The sequence below is a fragment of the Tupaia chinensis genome, unplaced genomic scaffold (assembly GCF_000334495.1).
Source record: "Tupaia chinensis unplaced genomic scaffold, TupChi_1.0 Scaffold000119_2, whole genome shotgun sequence".
NCBI lineage: Eukaryota > Metazoa > Chordata > Mammalia > Scandentia > Tupaiidae > Tupaia > Tupaia belangeri.
This window is the reverse complement of record NW_006159586.1, coordinates 3276441-3292995: the sequence shown is the minus strand read 5'-3', so window position 1 is coordinate 3292995 and position 16555 is coordinate 3276441. Positions and strand designations below refer to the sequence as shown.

The window sequence follows — 16555 nt, the reverse complement described above, 5'->3', positions numbered from 1 at the left end:
AGTTAAAACATTATAATGGGCAGAGATTTAAAAAATTAACTATTATGGGACTAGCAGTTGGCATAATGGCTATGTCACTGGACTCCCATGTAGTCAACCGCAGTTCGAGTCCTGGACCTGGTGGCTTAAACTCACACCGGGCACGTGTGTGTGTGTGTGCCCAAGATCCCGAGAGGAGAATGAAGGAGAAGGGATTGCAGCGTAGCCATCCCCCCTGGGGGGGGGGAATTTCTTGCTTTTTATCTCTTTGTCTCTCTCTGTCTTTCTAGCGAATGCATGCACCCTATAGCAAAAACTTCTCAAACAAAACAAAACAAAACACCATGCCATCTCCTGGCCTCCCAATTAGCTGTTTATAGGTGAAGCATTGATTGAAAAGCCTGTAGGAGAGTTTTTTTAAAAGAATTATTTATTTAACTTTATTTATTTATTTTTATTATTCAATTTGACCAGAAAAGGCAGAGAGAGAGAGAGAGAGAGAGAAAGAGAGAGAAAGGGAGAATGAGAAAGCAAGCTGCCAGGGTCAGGACTCGAATCACGTCCGCCATGTGTGAGTCCAGTGCCTTAACCACTGTGCCACCTGCCGGCCCCAACTAGCAGAATTTTCATGTCTCTTATAGCTGACCTGACTTGTTCTTACTTCTTTCATGGTATCTAGTTTGTTACAGTATCAGAGATCAAAATACAGGAATATGACGCTTTTAGCAGATTTTTCTAACTATGGCCAACAGTGTATACTATTTGTTTATTGTCATTATGATTGAATAGTATTTTATAATATACTTGTCAGATATTAGAAATCAATTGTAGTTTAGCAAGTAGTATGTTAGTAATATGAAAAATCAGTAATTTACCTCCATGTTACTAACTTTTAATAAAGTAATGCTAATTTTTTAGACCAGCGTTTTTTTGAAAAAATGAGTCCTTTTTTTCCCTTTGATCACTGTTTTTCTTAATGTCTGAGATTGTCATACTTTGTATCTTCCTTGAATTTTGAATTTTAAGGATAGTCTTCACTTGTCCTTTGAAAAACTTTAATCACTATCACCAGATTTGTTCTTTTAGCCAATTTCAGTACTTATTAGTTTTCGCTAGATGAAATTTATTTTAAGAGTTTATTTGGAGTACCCGTGGGATACAATTAAAAAACATAGGGAGCCATCCTTAATTTGGATTTTGGAACAGAAGGAAATATACTGTAACTTTCCCTTATTTTTCTGGCGGAGAGAAACTTTCTCTGCCAACAGGAAAATACAATTCCACTAAGATTCTTGGGTCATAGATCAGAGACTTGGACAGCAATAAGAAATGAACTTTTGGAAGAATTCTGGTCCAATATCATGGGCCAGTTTAAACTACAATGTAGGCAGTGGCAGGCTGCCCCGTTTCTCCCTATAAGGAAAGGCAGTATTGCAGTATATTTATCAGAAAATGGAAGGCGGGCTGTGTGTGTGTGTGTGTGTGTGTGTGTGTGTGTGTGTGTGTGTAGGTGCGGGAGCTTTCTCGAAAAAGCGGTACTTTATCTGACATAAGCAGCTCTCAGCTCACTTAGAAAAACTTGAAGGGGAGAAAAGGAGAGAAAAATCGTTGAAAGTGAATCAGGATTTTGTTTGTGATATTTGTTTAGTGATAGTCAACTCCTATTTTCCTCGTAATGAAGATGAGCAACTGCGAGAGATTCCAAATAAAGTAAAATAAAACCCTGTATTTAACCTTGGGAGAGCATTTTGTGATTATTTTTGATGCAGATTGAGCTTTCTTTGTTTTTTCTATTTCATTTTATTTTGTGATTTCTTGTTTACATTTAAGTGCTGTACATCTTTGTGGGATGTAGTGTGGATTTTCAAAGCGTGTGTGCATTGTGCAATAATCAAATGAAAGATAATACCATACTCATCATTTGCAATGAAGAACATTGTGATGTGTACCATCAATTTTTTTTCTATTAATCTGTCGTTTCTTCTCCCTCCTCCTCTTCTTCCTCTTCCTCCTCCTTCTTTGAGATTGTGTGTGTGTGTGTGTGTGTGTGTGTGTGGTTGTCAGAAAAATCATAATGCGTTTTGCATTAAAAAAATATGGCGTGGAGAACCAGCAGTTAGCGTAATGGCTATGTTGCTGGACTCCCACGTTTCAAGTCCTGGACATGGCGGCTTGGACTCACACCGGGCGCGTGTGCGTGCGTGCCCAGGATCCCGAGAGGAGAATGGAGGAGAAGGGATTGCAGCGTGGAGAACCAGCAGTTAGCGGAATGGCTATGTCGCTGGACTCCCGCGGTTCAAGTCCTGGACATGGCGGCTTGGACTCACACCGGGCGCGTGTGCGTGCGTGCCCAGGATCCCGAGAGGAGAATGGAGGAGAAGGGATTGCAGCGTGGCCATCCACCCAGGGGGTGATTTCTCGCTTTCTGTCTCTCTGTCTCTCTGTGTCTGTCGGGCGAGCGCACGTGTCCTATAGCAAAAACCTCTCCAAAAAAAGAAAAAAAATATGGCGTGACTTTTCACAACAACCCAATGTATGATCGGCAATGTGGCAATGTCTGCTTTTTTACTCAGTGACCTTTCTAATTGTGTTCTTTGCTTTCCTAGAGCCCAAAGTGTTGGCTATAGGGGTAGATGGTTACCCGGCATATTCTGAGTGGAAGGAAGGGACTTAAATTTTTTAAAAATATTACATATCGACAACTAATCAACCCCAAACTGGCTATTATGTTCTCTTATATAATTTTGATTTTCTTATTAAATGTCTCAAGTTTCTCAACTAAGTCACAAACATTGTTTCAAGCAAGTTTAGATTTGTGACATAGATTGATCCATAATTAGTTGGCAATTTCTATCCAAATGTTCCTAAAGAAAAGGAGGGAGCATACTTCTTAACAGAAATGTTCCTGTCTCTATCCGGCATCTTAAGGACCTTTCTGCATTCAAAACAAAACAAAACAACAAAAAAGCCAAACCGTTTTGCTGGGCCTCAGGTTTGCTTGTTCCTCCTGAAGGTTTACACCAGATATGCAGTTTCAGGTTCCCCGTGCGCTCCTCTGGGAATCTCTGAAACTGGGGTGGGGGTGGGAGTTCCCCACTCCTTGTAACAGCTTCTTCAAAGTTAACATCAATAGTAAAAACATCCTCATGAATTGTAGAAACAGTTTTGAGATTTGTAGACTCGCCGTTAAGTACTGACATATTGGTAGGCTCTTTATGAATTTGTTGCTCAGTAGAAACTGTGTAATATAAGAAATGAACAGACGTTCACACTGAACTGTTCGCAACATAAAGTAGAATTTAAAAAATATCTGCCTGCGTTCGTTCTGGAGAAATAACTTTTATTGTTTACTTATTTTGCTATATATCAGTTTCCTTACATAGCATTTAATTCCTTTAACAAAGGTGTTTTCGTAAAAATGACATCTGCCCACTTGAAATAAATAATAATAAATAAAAGGTGTGTGCAAAGATCGAAGTAAAATATCACACCTATTGCCACTATCCTTGATATTAGCATGTTTGTAAATTTTTTTCCCACCAAAATTATCGGGAGTTTTTCATTTGTTTGTTGGGTTGAATGAAAACCATGTAGGTGGGGGGAGATTGGGCGGCAGATGATGTAGTGGTTATGTCACTGGACTCCCCCACATGGCTGACTGCAGTTAGAGTCCTGGACCTGGTGGCTTGAAACTCGTGCTGGGCATGTGTGCATGAACGCCCAAGATCCTGGGGGGAGAAGGGATTGTGGCATGGCAATCTGACTGGGGGGTGATTTCTTACTTTCCATCTCACTGTCTTCCCCCCCCCCCCAGGCACACAGGCCTTAAGGCAATAACCTCTTAATAACAAAACAAAACAAACAAAAAAACCATAGGGCTTACATCACATTTTGTTGCTGGTATCCAGGAATTTCCCTTCTTCTCTTCCTTCCTTATTGCTTTTTAATCGCCTAAATTGTGCTGGAATGCTTCTATATTGTGAAAGAGTCAAGTCGTAGAGTGAGGCGCCAAGCAAAATCCAAGACTCCTCTCAAGTCACCCGTGTCAACTGTGTGCCCTGCCGGGGACCTTTAGGGAATTCACATAGACAGATAATGTATGAGCTTTTTAAACAGAGGGATATATTATTTGTAGGTATATATACTGTTTTGTGATTTGCCTTTTTCACTAAATAATATATGAGGAGGGGGGTCTTCAAAAGGGTCATGGAAATGCATATTATAAAGAAATTATGCATGAGTGTCAAAATTTTTGTACCAAAATAAACTTGTACTTTTTTTTTAAGAGAGATTTTTGTTATAGGACACATGCACTCACCAGAGAGAGACAGAAAGCAAGAAATCAGCCCCCCTCCCCCCCAGGGGAGATGGCCACGTGGTAATCCCTCCTCCTTTATTCTTTTCTTGGGATTTTGGGCACACATGCACACATGCCTGGTGTGGGTTTTAAGCCACCAAATCTGGGACTCCACCTGCAGTCAACTACGTGAGAGTCCAGCAACATAACCATTACACCATCTGCTGGTCCCAATAAACTTGTACTTTAATTCCATTTTTTAGCCAACTTACTGAAGTTCCTTCTTACTGTTGAGGTTTTCTCATGTCTGTATAATGATATACTGATGGAGTATATATTGTCCCATTATTTTAATTTTATTCTTTTACACTTATTTTTAAGAAATGAATATATTATTTCTGTAAGAAAATTAAACTGTATAAATAAAACAGAAGTTCTCCTTGTTCTATACAATTGTATATCATTTTTCAGAGATAATTTCTATTACCAGTGTGAAGTATACTTTGTCTTTCCTGTGTTTTAAAAATGTATTTATAAACACCCATGTATGGAGATATATATGCAGTTTTTTTAAGTGATTTTTAAACATTATTACCTCTGTTTTTCTGCAAATTGCATTTTTCATTTAACAATCTAACTTTTAAAAGCAGATAGTGTAATGGTTACATTGCTGGGCTCCCACATGTCTGACCATGGTTTGAGTCCCAGGCCCGGTGGCTTAAATTCACACTGGGCACATGTGTGTACATGCCCAAGATCCCGAGAGGAGAATAGAAGAGAAGGGATTGCAGCATGGCCATCCCTCCTAGGGGATGATTACTTGCTTTCTGTCTCTCTGTCTCTTTCTCTCTGTCTCTCCAGCAAGTTCAGGTGCCCTACAGCAAACCTCTCTCTTAAAGTCCTTGAACTGACACCTAGCTTTTTTTTTTTTTTTTTGGAGAGATTTTCACTGTAGGGCGCGTGCGCTTGCCAGACAGACAGAGAGAGACATAGGGACAGAAAGCGAGAAATCACCCCCCAGGGGGGATGGTCACGCCGCAATCCCTTCTCCTCTCGGGATCCTGGGCACACACGCACACGCGCCCGGCGTGAATTTTAAGCCACTGGGTCCGGGACACAAACCGCGGTCGACTACGTGTGAGTCCAGCGACACAGCCATTACGCTAACTGCTGGTTCCCTGACACCTAGCTTTTTATGTGTTGTTTGTTACCATTGTTATGTGTGAACATTTACATTGTTTCTGTTACTTGGCCATTATAAACTAAGTGGCAGTAAATTGTCCTACATGTATATCTTTCTGTACTTTTTCAAGTGGTCCTTATTATAAGAGAAGTAGAATTGCTGGTCTGATGGGGATGTACATTTTTAATCGCAATGTCCTGGTCCAGGACTCAAGCCTCATAGTTGGCCATGTGGAATGCACCTGCCTCAACACTGTGCCACCTGAAGAACCCCTAAGTATTTAAAAGTATTTGATTTTTAAATACTTTCTTGTTTGGGACCAGCAGATGGTGTAGTGGTTACATTACTGGACTCTCTTGTGGCCAACTGCAGTTCAAGTCCTGGACCGGGAGGCTTGAAATTTATGCCAGGCATGCGTGTGTGTGTGTGTGTGTGTGTGTGTGTGTGTGCCCAAGATCCCAAGAGGAAAATGGAGTAGAAGAGATTTTGGTGTGGCTAAGCCCTCTGGAGGGTCTTTTCTCACTTTCTGTATCTCTCTCTCTCTGTCTCTCTAGCAAGCACATGTGCCCTATAGCAAAAAATCTCTCTCTAAAAACAAAATGAACAAACAAAAGAGAATAAATATTTTCTTAAGGTACATATTTTCTTGAATTTTGTTTCTTGCATTAAAAAGTCTTCCTTAACTTAATGTTTGTCTACATACTTCTATAATTAATACTGGGGAAATGATTGCATTGCATTTTCCCAAGGACATTTGTAGAATTTTTCCTTTTCTTACTAATTTGAAATACTACCTTTTTCATAAGCTTAATTCTCAAGTACATGCAGTTCCCTTTCTGAACTCGTTTCTTTTCTAGTCACCTAATTGTCTGTTCTGCCAAATCACACTTGTCAATGACAATAGCTCTATAAAATTTTTGCTAAGTGGGAACACACCTTCCCAGGCTAGTCTTTCTTAGAAAAATTTTTGTTGCACTGTGTATTTTTCATCTAGAAGTGTTTTATTTATAATTTATTACAAAATATCCCACTAATTCCTGTTTGTTGTTTTGATGGTTGTTACACTGAATTTTAGATTTACTTTGGGGCAGACTTGACATTTTTCAGTCCCGAGGTTTTTTGTTCCAGGTTCATATTCTACCTCTTATACCTCAATAATTCATATCACATATGGCCTTCCGTCAAGTTTGGTGGTTGTCAGACTAACGGTCTTACATACTTTATGTTCATTCCTGAATATTCCATTAGATTTGTTGCTGTTGTGACTGGGATTAAGGATGCTTTCTAATTATTTATTGCTCATGTGTGTAAGAAGGCTTTGACTTTTGTTGTCGTTGTCATTATTTCTCTTTTAACCATAGACCTGCACTCGAGTCTTCTCATTGTTCCAGTAGGCTGTCCCTCATGGAGTCAGCTGATTCTTCTTGGTGTATTAGGACAGCTCTGTCCAAAAGTAATGCAATACAAGTCACATAACATAATTTAATTTTTCTACTAGTCATGTTAGAAAAGCAAAAAAAAAAAAAAAGCAAGTGAAACGAATTTTAATCATAGGCTTCCAAAATATTATCATTTCAGCTAAATAAAAAAAAATGAGTGAGATAATTAATATTTTTGTACCATTCAGAATTCACTGTATATTTCATACTTATATTAATGGCATCATGCTGTTGGCACTGTATTTCTGTAACTCAGTAATCACATTTGGCTAATGGCTACTATATGAGATAGCACAGTGCAGTTTTAAGTGGACAGTTATATTGACCGCAAATCATGGTCATTTTCTCCTAACTGCTTTTTCCCTTGTCTTGCCTTACTGTTTTTGCATGGAGCACCAGTAGTATGGTCTGCTGTTCATGATATTCGTTGGAACACTTAGAATGCTTGGCTGCTGTGGATTTCTTAATAGACTGATTTTAGAAACCAAACGTTTTTCTTTTACTTTCTAGTTTGTAAGAATCTTTCTTTTAAATTAGGACTAGGCTGTAAGTGTGTAGATGATTAAAAAACATAGGAATAGGTTTTAAGTTTTATCAAACAAAAAAATTAGTGGGCAGCCTTGTATGGGGCAGTAGTTAAGCCTGTGCATTAGGAGCTGAATCTCATGTGGCTGTTTGAGGTTCAAACCCTGACCTCGAAGGCTTGAACAACACATTGGGCCTGTGTGAGTGTGTGCCCCAAATCCTGACGGGACAGAAAAATGGAAGGAAAAGGTTTGTGGCATGACCACACCCCATTGGGAGAGTTCTCTCTGTCTGTCTGTCTGTCTGTCTGTCTGTCTCTGGTGAGTACATGCCCACAGTATTGAAGATTCTATAGTTTATATATTTATATCTATTTACTTTTACTGTATTAAGAATTAAAACAAAATTAGAAAAGATATTGATATCAATTGAGACAACCTTTTTTCCTCCATATTTTAGATGAAGAGAAAGGAATTGATACCATTTAAAAAGAATTAATTTTATTTGTTATTAAAATGGTAGACTATCCTTGCATGTTGGAGTCAGACTTAATCTTCGTGTGTATGACTTAGGCTATCTAAAATCTCTGTTCTTTGTTTTCTCTTAAGTGCAATCTTTATCCAGTTTTTATCAAGGAAGATTTTCCTGATCTTGTCAAATGTATTGTGTTTTTTGGAGGGGGATATGGTTATCTCTTCACCTCCATTTTCTCCTCTTCTAAGGTTGATTATCCATTCAGTGTTCTCCTTTGACCAATTTTTGTGTTTTTCCTAGATATTTTAATAGCGTGTTTAGGTTTTCAGATATATTGGTATAAAGTTGCATATGAAATTTTCTTGTAATTATTTGTATGTTTTCTTATGTAAGGAAAAGTCTGGAAAGATTTTATAAGAAACCCAAATAATGATGTTCTATGGGAAGTGTTTTTTTCTATTTGGAATAGGAATTATGGGACTTGGGACAGGTGGTCTTTAGGAAATTTTCTATCCTTGGCCATATGAGGATTTTCAAATAATAAACTTGTTTTAGTTTTGCATCAAAAAAGAGAATTAAGTGTTATTTCTAAATTTTAAACATAAAAACGTTCAAAGTGTTGTATAGAAAAGTATTCATTTCACTGATGGTAGCACATCGTAACCGTATGTTTTTTTCCCCAGCTGGACTCTGGACTGTCTTCACACTAGGTGGCGTGGGCAGCAAAGCGTCTGCCTCTCCAGAACTTTCTTCCCCTCTGGCCAACCAGAGTCTCCTGCTCTTGCTGGTGCTGGCCAACCTGACAGACGCTCCAGACGTGCCGAACCCTTACAGACAGGCCATAATGTCCTTCAAGAACACACAAGGTTGGTGGCGCTGGTTCTCTGATTATTCTTGCTAATGATTAAGAGTATTGTTTAGGGGGACCAGCAGTTAGCATAATGGCTATGTTGCTGAACTCCCATGTAGTCGACTGTGGTTCGAATCCTGGACCTGGTGGCTTAAACTCACGCCGGGCACGTGTGCGTGTGTGCTCAAGATCCGGAGAGGAGAATGGAGGAGAAGGGATTGCGGCGTGACCATCCCCCCTGGGGGATGATTTCTCGCTTTCTGTCTCTCTGTCTCTGTGTCTTTCTGGTGAGTGCACGTGCCCTATAGCAAAAAACCTCTCCCCCCAAAAATAAATAAATAAAGAGTATTGTTTAGGGACCAGCAGTTGGTGTAATGGCTGTGTGCTGGATTTCCCTGTAGTTGACTGTGGTTTGAGTCCTGGACCTGGTGACTTAAACTCACACAGGGCGCATATGCATTTTTTGCATAGACCTACATTTTTTTCCTTCCTTTCTCTTGAGATTTTGCTACAGAGTGCATGCACTCACCAGAGAGACAGAGAGAGAGACAGAAATCGAGAAATCACGCCCCCGGGGGGATGGTCACACCATAATCTCTTCTCTTCCATCCTCGTTTCAGGATTTTGGGCACACATGCACACATGCCTGGTGTGAGTTTTAAGCTACCAGGTCCAGGACTCAAACTGGAGTTAACCACATGGGAGTCCAGTGACGTTAGCACTACGCCATCTGCTAGCCTCCCTAATACATTTCTTATAGATAGTAGATGAGTGTTCCAGTTAGTTAGATCTTTGTCAATTCTGATATTATCATTCATGAAGTGTCTTAGTCCATTTGTGCTGCTGTAACAAAAGACCTGAGATTGGATAATTTATGAAGAATAGAAATGTGTTTCTCACAGTTCTGGGGGGCTAAGAAGTTCATGCTCAAGGTGTCGGCAGGTTCAGGGCCCGGTAAAGGCCTGGACTCTGCTTCTAAGATGGTACTTTGAATGCTGCGCGTCTTCACATGGTAGAAGGGACAGAAACCAAACGTGCTGAACATCATGTGAAGCCTCTCTTCTAGAGGCCTTGATGTCATATGAGGATAGAACCCTCAGGACCTCATCACCTCCTCAAGAGTCCCACGCTGTTGCATTCATTGGAGATTACATTTCAGCGTGAATTTTGGAGGAGATTCAAAGCATAGCACAGAGCAATAGGGAGTCGATAATAATTTAATGGATAAAAAATGAAAACTCATGCATCTGGTAGTATTTTTCTGTTCCCATTACTACACTGTTCTCATTGACCGAATGAATGATAGTTAAGAAAGCCAGTTTTGGAGTCAGGTAGACCCGAATTCACAGCACCTCTGTTACTTCAGAGTGTGAGACCTTTGACAGTTCGCTTGATCTCTGTAAGCCTCAATGGCTTTGTCTACGCAGTACAGTTAATATCATATAATAGTAGCTTAAATATGAAGCAAGGTAGGGTTTTGAAAGGATCAGCTTAGATTTTGCAATAGAGCAGATACCCAGTGTATGGCATCTGCTCATGCCAGAGGTCAATTTTTAGGGTTCAGCCTCGCTTGGGATAGTCGTCCTTTGGAGACCGTGTAGTACAGTGATCCCAGATGTTGCCTTTAGGGTCAGACTGGTGTGTTCATAGCTCAGTTTATATTCTGGGAATTTAGTGAAATTTGAATTTCCTTATTTGAAGGCAGAAATTATAATCTCCACCTCACAAGGTTCTTTGAATAATTAAATAAGCATTTATCATAGTACAGAATCACACAGTATTACTGTTATTATAGGAAGTGGTAGTAACGGGCTGATCTGGGTTTTTTTCTCAAGGCTGGGCTGGTAAAGTTACTTAATTTCCTAAGCCTTTTTAAGAAGCCTTTATAAAACGTGTCAGAATAATGACATGGCTGTCCTATGGATTAAAGTATTTACTACAGCAGCTGGTTTGTCACACTTGTTAGCTACCAACGCACGATACGTGGGCACACACGCAGCACACTTACTGCACTGCAGTCAGCTACGGTGCAGGCTGGGGTGCGTGTGACGGCGCTTCCATCCTAAGGAAGTACAGCGTCCGGACTCTTCTTCCACGAGTCTTCTGCAGATCCGGTGATGTTTGCATATTCACGGGACAGGACAACACTTCCTTTGCTTCCCGTGGAATTATATGAAACCAGTTACACAGCAGAACTCTTTCATACATGTAAAAATCCAGTGTTAGGGCTGAAAAAAGAAATAACCTGTTCCCACCGTGAAAGAAGCGAGGGTACTGGAGAGTAAAATGGAAGGGATTTCTCTTCAAGGCATTCCTCTCACCAGCAGAGCGCTTGGCAAGGAGGACCTGAGAGGTGGGGACCGCCACTGTGGACTGTGGGGGGCCCATCCCTTTTCCATATGAGCACAGCTTCCAGGAATGGTGAAACAGATGGTTATGCGTTTTTCTTTCGAGTGCTGCTTTTGTGTTTTAAAGTGTTTTTCACTTTTTCTTTCTTTCTCTCTTTCTCTCTCTTCCTTCCTTCCTTCCTTCCTTCCTTCCTTCCTTCCTTCCTTCCTTCCTTCCTTCCTTTCTTTCTTTCTTTCTTTCTTTCTTTCTTTCTTTCTTTCTTTCTTCTCTTAGTGCTTTCTTTTCAAAACAAACAAAAACTACCAGCTCCAGAGACTGGCAGGTGGCATGGTGGTTAAAGGTGCTGGACTGCCATACAGCTGACTGTGGTTTGAGTCCCAGACCTGATGGCTTGCTTTGGCACTTTTTCTCTCTGTCTCTGTCAAATTAAAAAGTAATAATAAAGTTAAATAAAATAATTATTTAAAAAGAACCCCAGCTCGGGACCATCAGTTGGCGTAATGGCTATGTCGCTGGACTCCCATGTAGTTGACCGCGGTTCGTGTCCTGGACCCGGTGACTTAAACTCACGCTGGTGTGTGTGTGTGTGCACCCAAGATCCCGAGAAGAGAATGGAGGAGAAGGGATTGTGGCATGGCCATCCCTGGGCAGGAGGAGCAGCGTGATTTCTCATTTTCTGTCTCTCGGTCTCTCTCTGTCTTTCTGGCAAGCACATGTACCCTATAGCAAAAACCTCTCCAAAAAAAAAAAAGAAAAAAACCCAGTTCTTTGTGCTATTGTATTCCTATGCTTTATTTGATGAGATTATGACTTTCTCTGAGTCAGTTGAACTTTTGCAAGCTTTTTTTTTTTTTTTTTTTTTTTGAAAGGTTTTTCCTATAGGGCGTGTGTGCTCACCAGACAGACAGAGACAGACAGATGCCGCAATCCCTTCTCCTCCATTCTCCTACTCGGATCTTGGACATGCACGCACATGCGCCCGGCGTGAGTTTAAGCCACCAGTTCCAGCGACATAGCCATTACTCTAACTGCTGGTCCCCTTCATCTCTTTTTTAACCTGACCTTGCTTGTTTTAGTTTCTAAGCAAATCTCTAGTTAAACATAGGAAAAGGACATGTCACATTTGGAATATCAAGAATTTCCCTTGTGTGGGATGTGATTTATGCTTTTCATGGTTTCACTGACTATTCTTTTTTTTTTTAAAAGATTTATTTATTTATTTAATTCCATTTGTTATTATTATTTCTTTAATTTGACCAGACAGAGACGGTGAGAAAGAGAGACAGGAAAAGGTGAGAAAGCAAGCTAGGTCCAGGATTTGAACAACAGTCAGCCACGTGGAGGTCCAGCGCCTTTATCCACCACGCCACCTGCTGACCCCTCACTGACTGTTCTTTAAAAGAAAAATCTTAGCAGTTACAGCCAGTTTATCTAAGTTATATGTTGTTGTCCTAGTCACTTTCTTCATAAATGAATTAACATTGGTGACTATACTTCAGCCATGATGCATTTTTTTTTTAAAGAAAATTAACTTAGCTTCAAGGAATTTGATTCTTTTTAGCCCTATCTTAGAAGAAGATTTCCAGTTCTGTGTAGAAATTGTATTCTCTTTACCTTTAGATATCTTTATTTAGGGCTGGTAATTATTTAGCATTGGTTCCAAAGCACCTCAGTGTCTTGGTTAAAATGTATCTATCGGAGGGTCTTTTGCCTGGCTTGTAGCCCTGTTTATTTAAGTTCAGTTTTTTGTAGCAGACTTGTTTCAGCTGTATTAATGGGAAAATAGTAACAAAGTCACATTGTTTTATTAGCCTAGTTCTTTTTTACTTTTAATTTTAAATTATACATTGAAACTTTGAATCTGAAGTGTAGTGACTTTACATAAAATTATTAGGAATTGAGTTGTCACATTACTTTTTTATTTATTTATTTTTTATTTAATTACTGTACATCTTTACAGCATACAAAATGAATTTTCTACCCTGAATATACAGCATATTGGTCCAGTCAAAGATATTATCAGACACATTATCAGCAAACAATTTTCCATTTTTGTGTCTGTTAAATGTTTTGCTTTCTACCCCCTGAATTCCCCTCCCCCCCATTGCCCACCCTTCTCCTGCACTGTCTTTAATTTGCTATTATTATTATTTAAATGTCAAGAAAAGCCATGTTTGCTTTAACGAACCAAAATTTAAAAAATGTTAAGAAAAATTTGCTTAAGACTTAAAGATAGGAAAAAGGTTAGGATTCTCTCCAACCAGTAGGTAGGTACTAAAACTCAAAAAGCAAGTATGGACAGGGGAACCAGCAGTTAGCGTAATGGCTGTCGCTGGACTCCCACGTAGTCGACTGCGGTTCATGTCCTGGACCCAGTGGCTTAAAACTCATGCCAGGCATGTGTGTGTGCGTGCCCAAGATCCCAGAGGAGAATGGAGGAGAAGGGATTGCGGCGTGACCATCCCCCCTGGGGGTGATTTCTCGCTTTCTGTCTCTATGTCTCTCTCTGTCTGTCTGGCGAGCGCATGTGCCCTATAGCAAAAAAAAAAAAAATACCTCTCCAAAAAAAAAAAAAAAGCAAGTATGGACAGAGCTAAAATCTAGTAACGAATGCACTATAGTTTTCCTCTGAAATACTTTTTCTCTCTCCATTCCCTCTTTCACCAAAGAGAAGCGTAAACTAACTTATTTGGAAAAAAAAATAAGTTTAGTCTCAATTTGGTCTGTTACTTCAATAAAGCCCAATAAGAATACTAATTGATTTAGTTGGTTTTGCTGGAGCTTTTCATATGGAACTTCAGATTAGAGTCTTTAAAATGCCTGAACCTGGTGGCTATCTTTCTGAGATTCCCTCTCTCTCTGGGCAAAACTCATGCAACATAATAATAATAATAATAATAATAATATAAATAATTCTTCGTCCTTTTTTTTTTGGAGGGGGAGAGGTTTTTGCTATAGGGTGTGTGCACTCTCCAGAAAGACAGAGACAGAGAGACAGAAAGTGAGAAGTCAGGCAATCCCTTCTCCTCCATTCTCCTCTCAGGATCTTGGGCATGCACGTACACATGCGTGGCATGAGTTTAAGCCACCATGTCTGGGCCTCGAACTGTGGTTGACTACATGGGAGTCCAACGACATAGCCATTACACCAACTGTTGGTCCCTAAAATAAATAATTCTTGGAGAGGTTTTCTTTTGTTTTTGTTTTTGTTTTTTTGCTATAGGGTGCGTGCGCTCACCAGACAGACAGAGAGATACAGAGAGACAGAAAGCGAGAAATCACCCCCCAGGGGGGATGGTCATGCCGCAATCCCTTTTCCTCCATTCTCCTCTCGGGATCTTGGGCACGTGCGCACACACGCCCGGCGTGAGTTTTAAGCCACTGGGTCCGGGACACGAACTGCAGTCGACTACGTGGAAGTCCAGCAACATAGCCATTACGCTAACTGCTGGTTCCCTAAAATAAATAATTCTTAAAAAAAAAAAAAAAAAGAGAACCTGTACTTGAAAGTTTTTGGGCCTGTGAGGAAGTGCCATTCTTTACTTACCTGTCAAACAGAACTGTTTGTGGTACTAGGCAACCTTTCCAAGAGCTTCTGTTGCCTTTCTTGAGATCGACCTTAGTTCCTTAGCTTTCTGGTCTCATTTTCAGATATGACATTCCATCAAAGCTCTGGCAGTAACCAGTGTTTCCAATGTCTGATGCAAGGCAACAGGTATTATTGAACTTGTACAAATAATCGTACTGCCACAAAATAAGAATATTCACAAATACTTTCCAATTCTGGAAGGGTCAGGAAGGGAGAAAAGATCGTTTCAATTCTGTTTTCAAAATAAATTTTTTAAAAACAAATTGCTGAAGCTATCAACTCAGAAGAAAATAAAAATTCTTAAATCTAGAAAACAAAGCATAGAAGAAAATAAGTAATGTTTTAGTTAAAGGTCATAATTTTTTTTTTTTTTTTTTTTGCTACAGGGCACGAGCGCTTGCCAGAGACAGAGAGAGACAGAGAGACAGAAAGCGAGAAATCACCCCCCAGGGGGGATGGCCACACCACAATCCCTTCTCCATTCTCCTCTCGGGATCATGGGCACGCACGCACACATGCCTGGCGTGAGTTTAAGCCACCGGGTCCGGGACTCGGACCACGGTTGACTACATGGGAGTCTAGCAACATAGCCATTACGCTAACTGCTGGTTCCAAAGGTCATACAATTTTATTTCACCAGTTTAGTCTCATGTAATTCATCTCTCTTCTGTTGAGTTTGCAGTGTTACAGTGGTCCAGTCTTCCTGTTTAAATCCTGGGAGTTCAGAAATAAGATTTCAAAGTTATCAAAGACCTATATTCAAGAGTATTTATCAGTCTTTTTCATTAATTTTCTTAAAAGAGGCACTTTTTGGATTGTAGCTTATTACAAAATGTTTTAGAGTAAAGAACATCAGAGTAAAGCAGTTAACTATGGACAGTGAAAATTAAAATGGTCATGGTTCTAGATCTGATTTTACCATAACCCAAAGTTGACAAATTTGATCATTTCTGTGACAAACTACATTAGAACCATTTCGCATTACAAGTATGACTAAGAACATACTAATACATAACATATTTAAGAATCTCATACAAATTTGGAACACCCATTGACACGAATTCCTATACACAGAGAGCTAAATACCATTTCATATTAGACAATGTTTCCTGTATAATTTCAACATGTCAGGAAGTCTAATTTGTCTTTCTTTCTTTTTTTTTTATTGCAGCAGTACTCAGACTTTTTTTTTTCTTTTTAGCTGAAATATGTGAAAAGTAAATCTATTTTAAAAAGAAATAAACAGATTTGACCTGAAATTTGATTTTCTAAAAGTGATTCCGAAGTATTTTTTTCCTATAACATACGAAGAATTTCACATTTGGCACAAATACATTTTTTTTTTCCCTTTTAGGTCACAATAACTTTGTAGTGTATAAAAACAGCATGATTGGAGATAGAATCGTAAACATTAAGAAATCAAATTTAGACCCTCCAAGGAAAGTGAATACATGACTAGTTGCTTTCACCAAAAATACTGAAAGAAGTGTCTTTTTAACGTGGAGTTTTCATTCATTCCCGTTGGATTCTCTTGGTTGTTTTTGTTCTCTTATGCCCGTCGTTCTCTCTTTAGTTTTCCTGGTGTAGCACTCCCTTCAGAACTTTTTTTTTTTTTTTTTAATTAATTCACTTTACACCACAACACACATATGAATTTTCCATCCAAAATACACTGTGCATTGGCTCAATCAAGCACATCCACATACATGTTCTCAGCAAATAATTTTCCAATTCTTACGTCCTGCATACCTTGCCCTTTGTCTTGCCATCCCTGATTCCCCATCCCCCACCCTCTGCTATGTCCCATCGTCCTCCCCCATTGTCCCTGGCATCCATGGTTGCCCTCCATACCTTCCTCCCCCCCATTCAA

The 16555-nt window shown here is 39.6% G+C and overlaps 1 protein-coding gene across 2 annotated transcripts in view; it reads left to right on the top strand.

Moving 5' to 3' along the window:
- Positions 1-16555, top strand: part of DYM (dymeclin) — a 445444-nt gene that overhangs the window by 161956 nt on the left and 266933 nt on the right. For both annotated transcript variants that reach the window (XM_006144440.3, XM_027770270.1), the window contains exon 9: positions 8581-8763. In XM_006144440.3, the coding sequence (XP_006144502.1) occupies positions 8581-8763 (183 nt within the window). The remainder of the gene's footprint in view (positions 1-8580; positions 8764-16555) is intronic.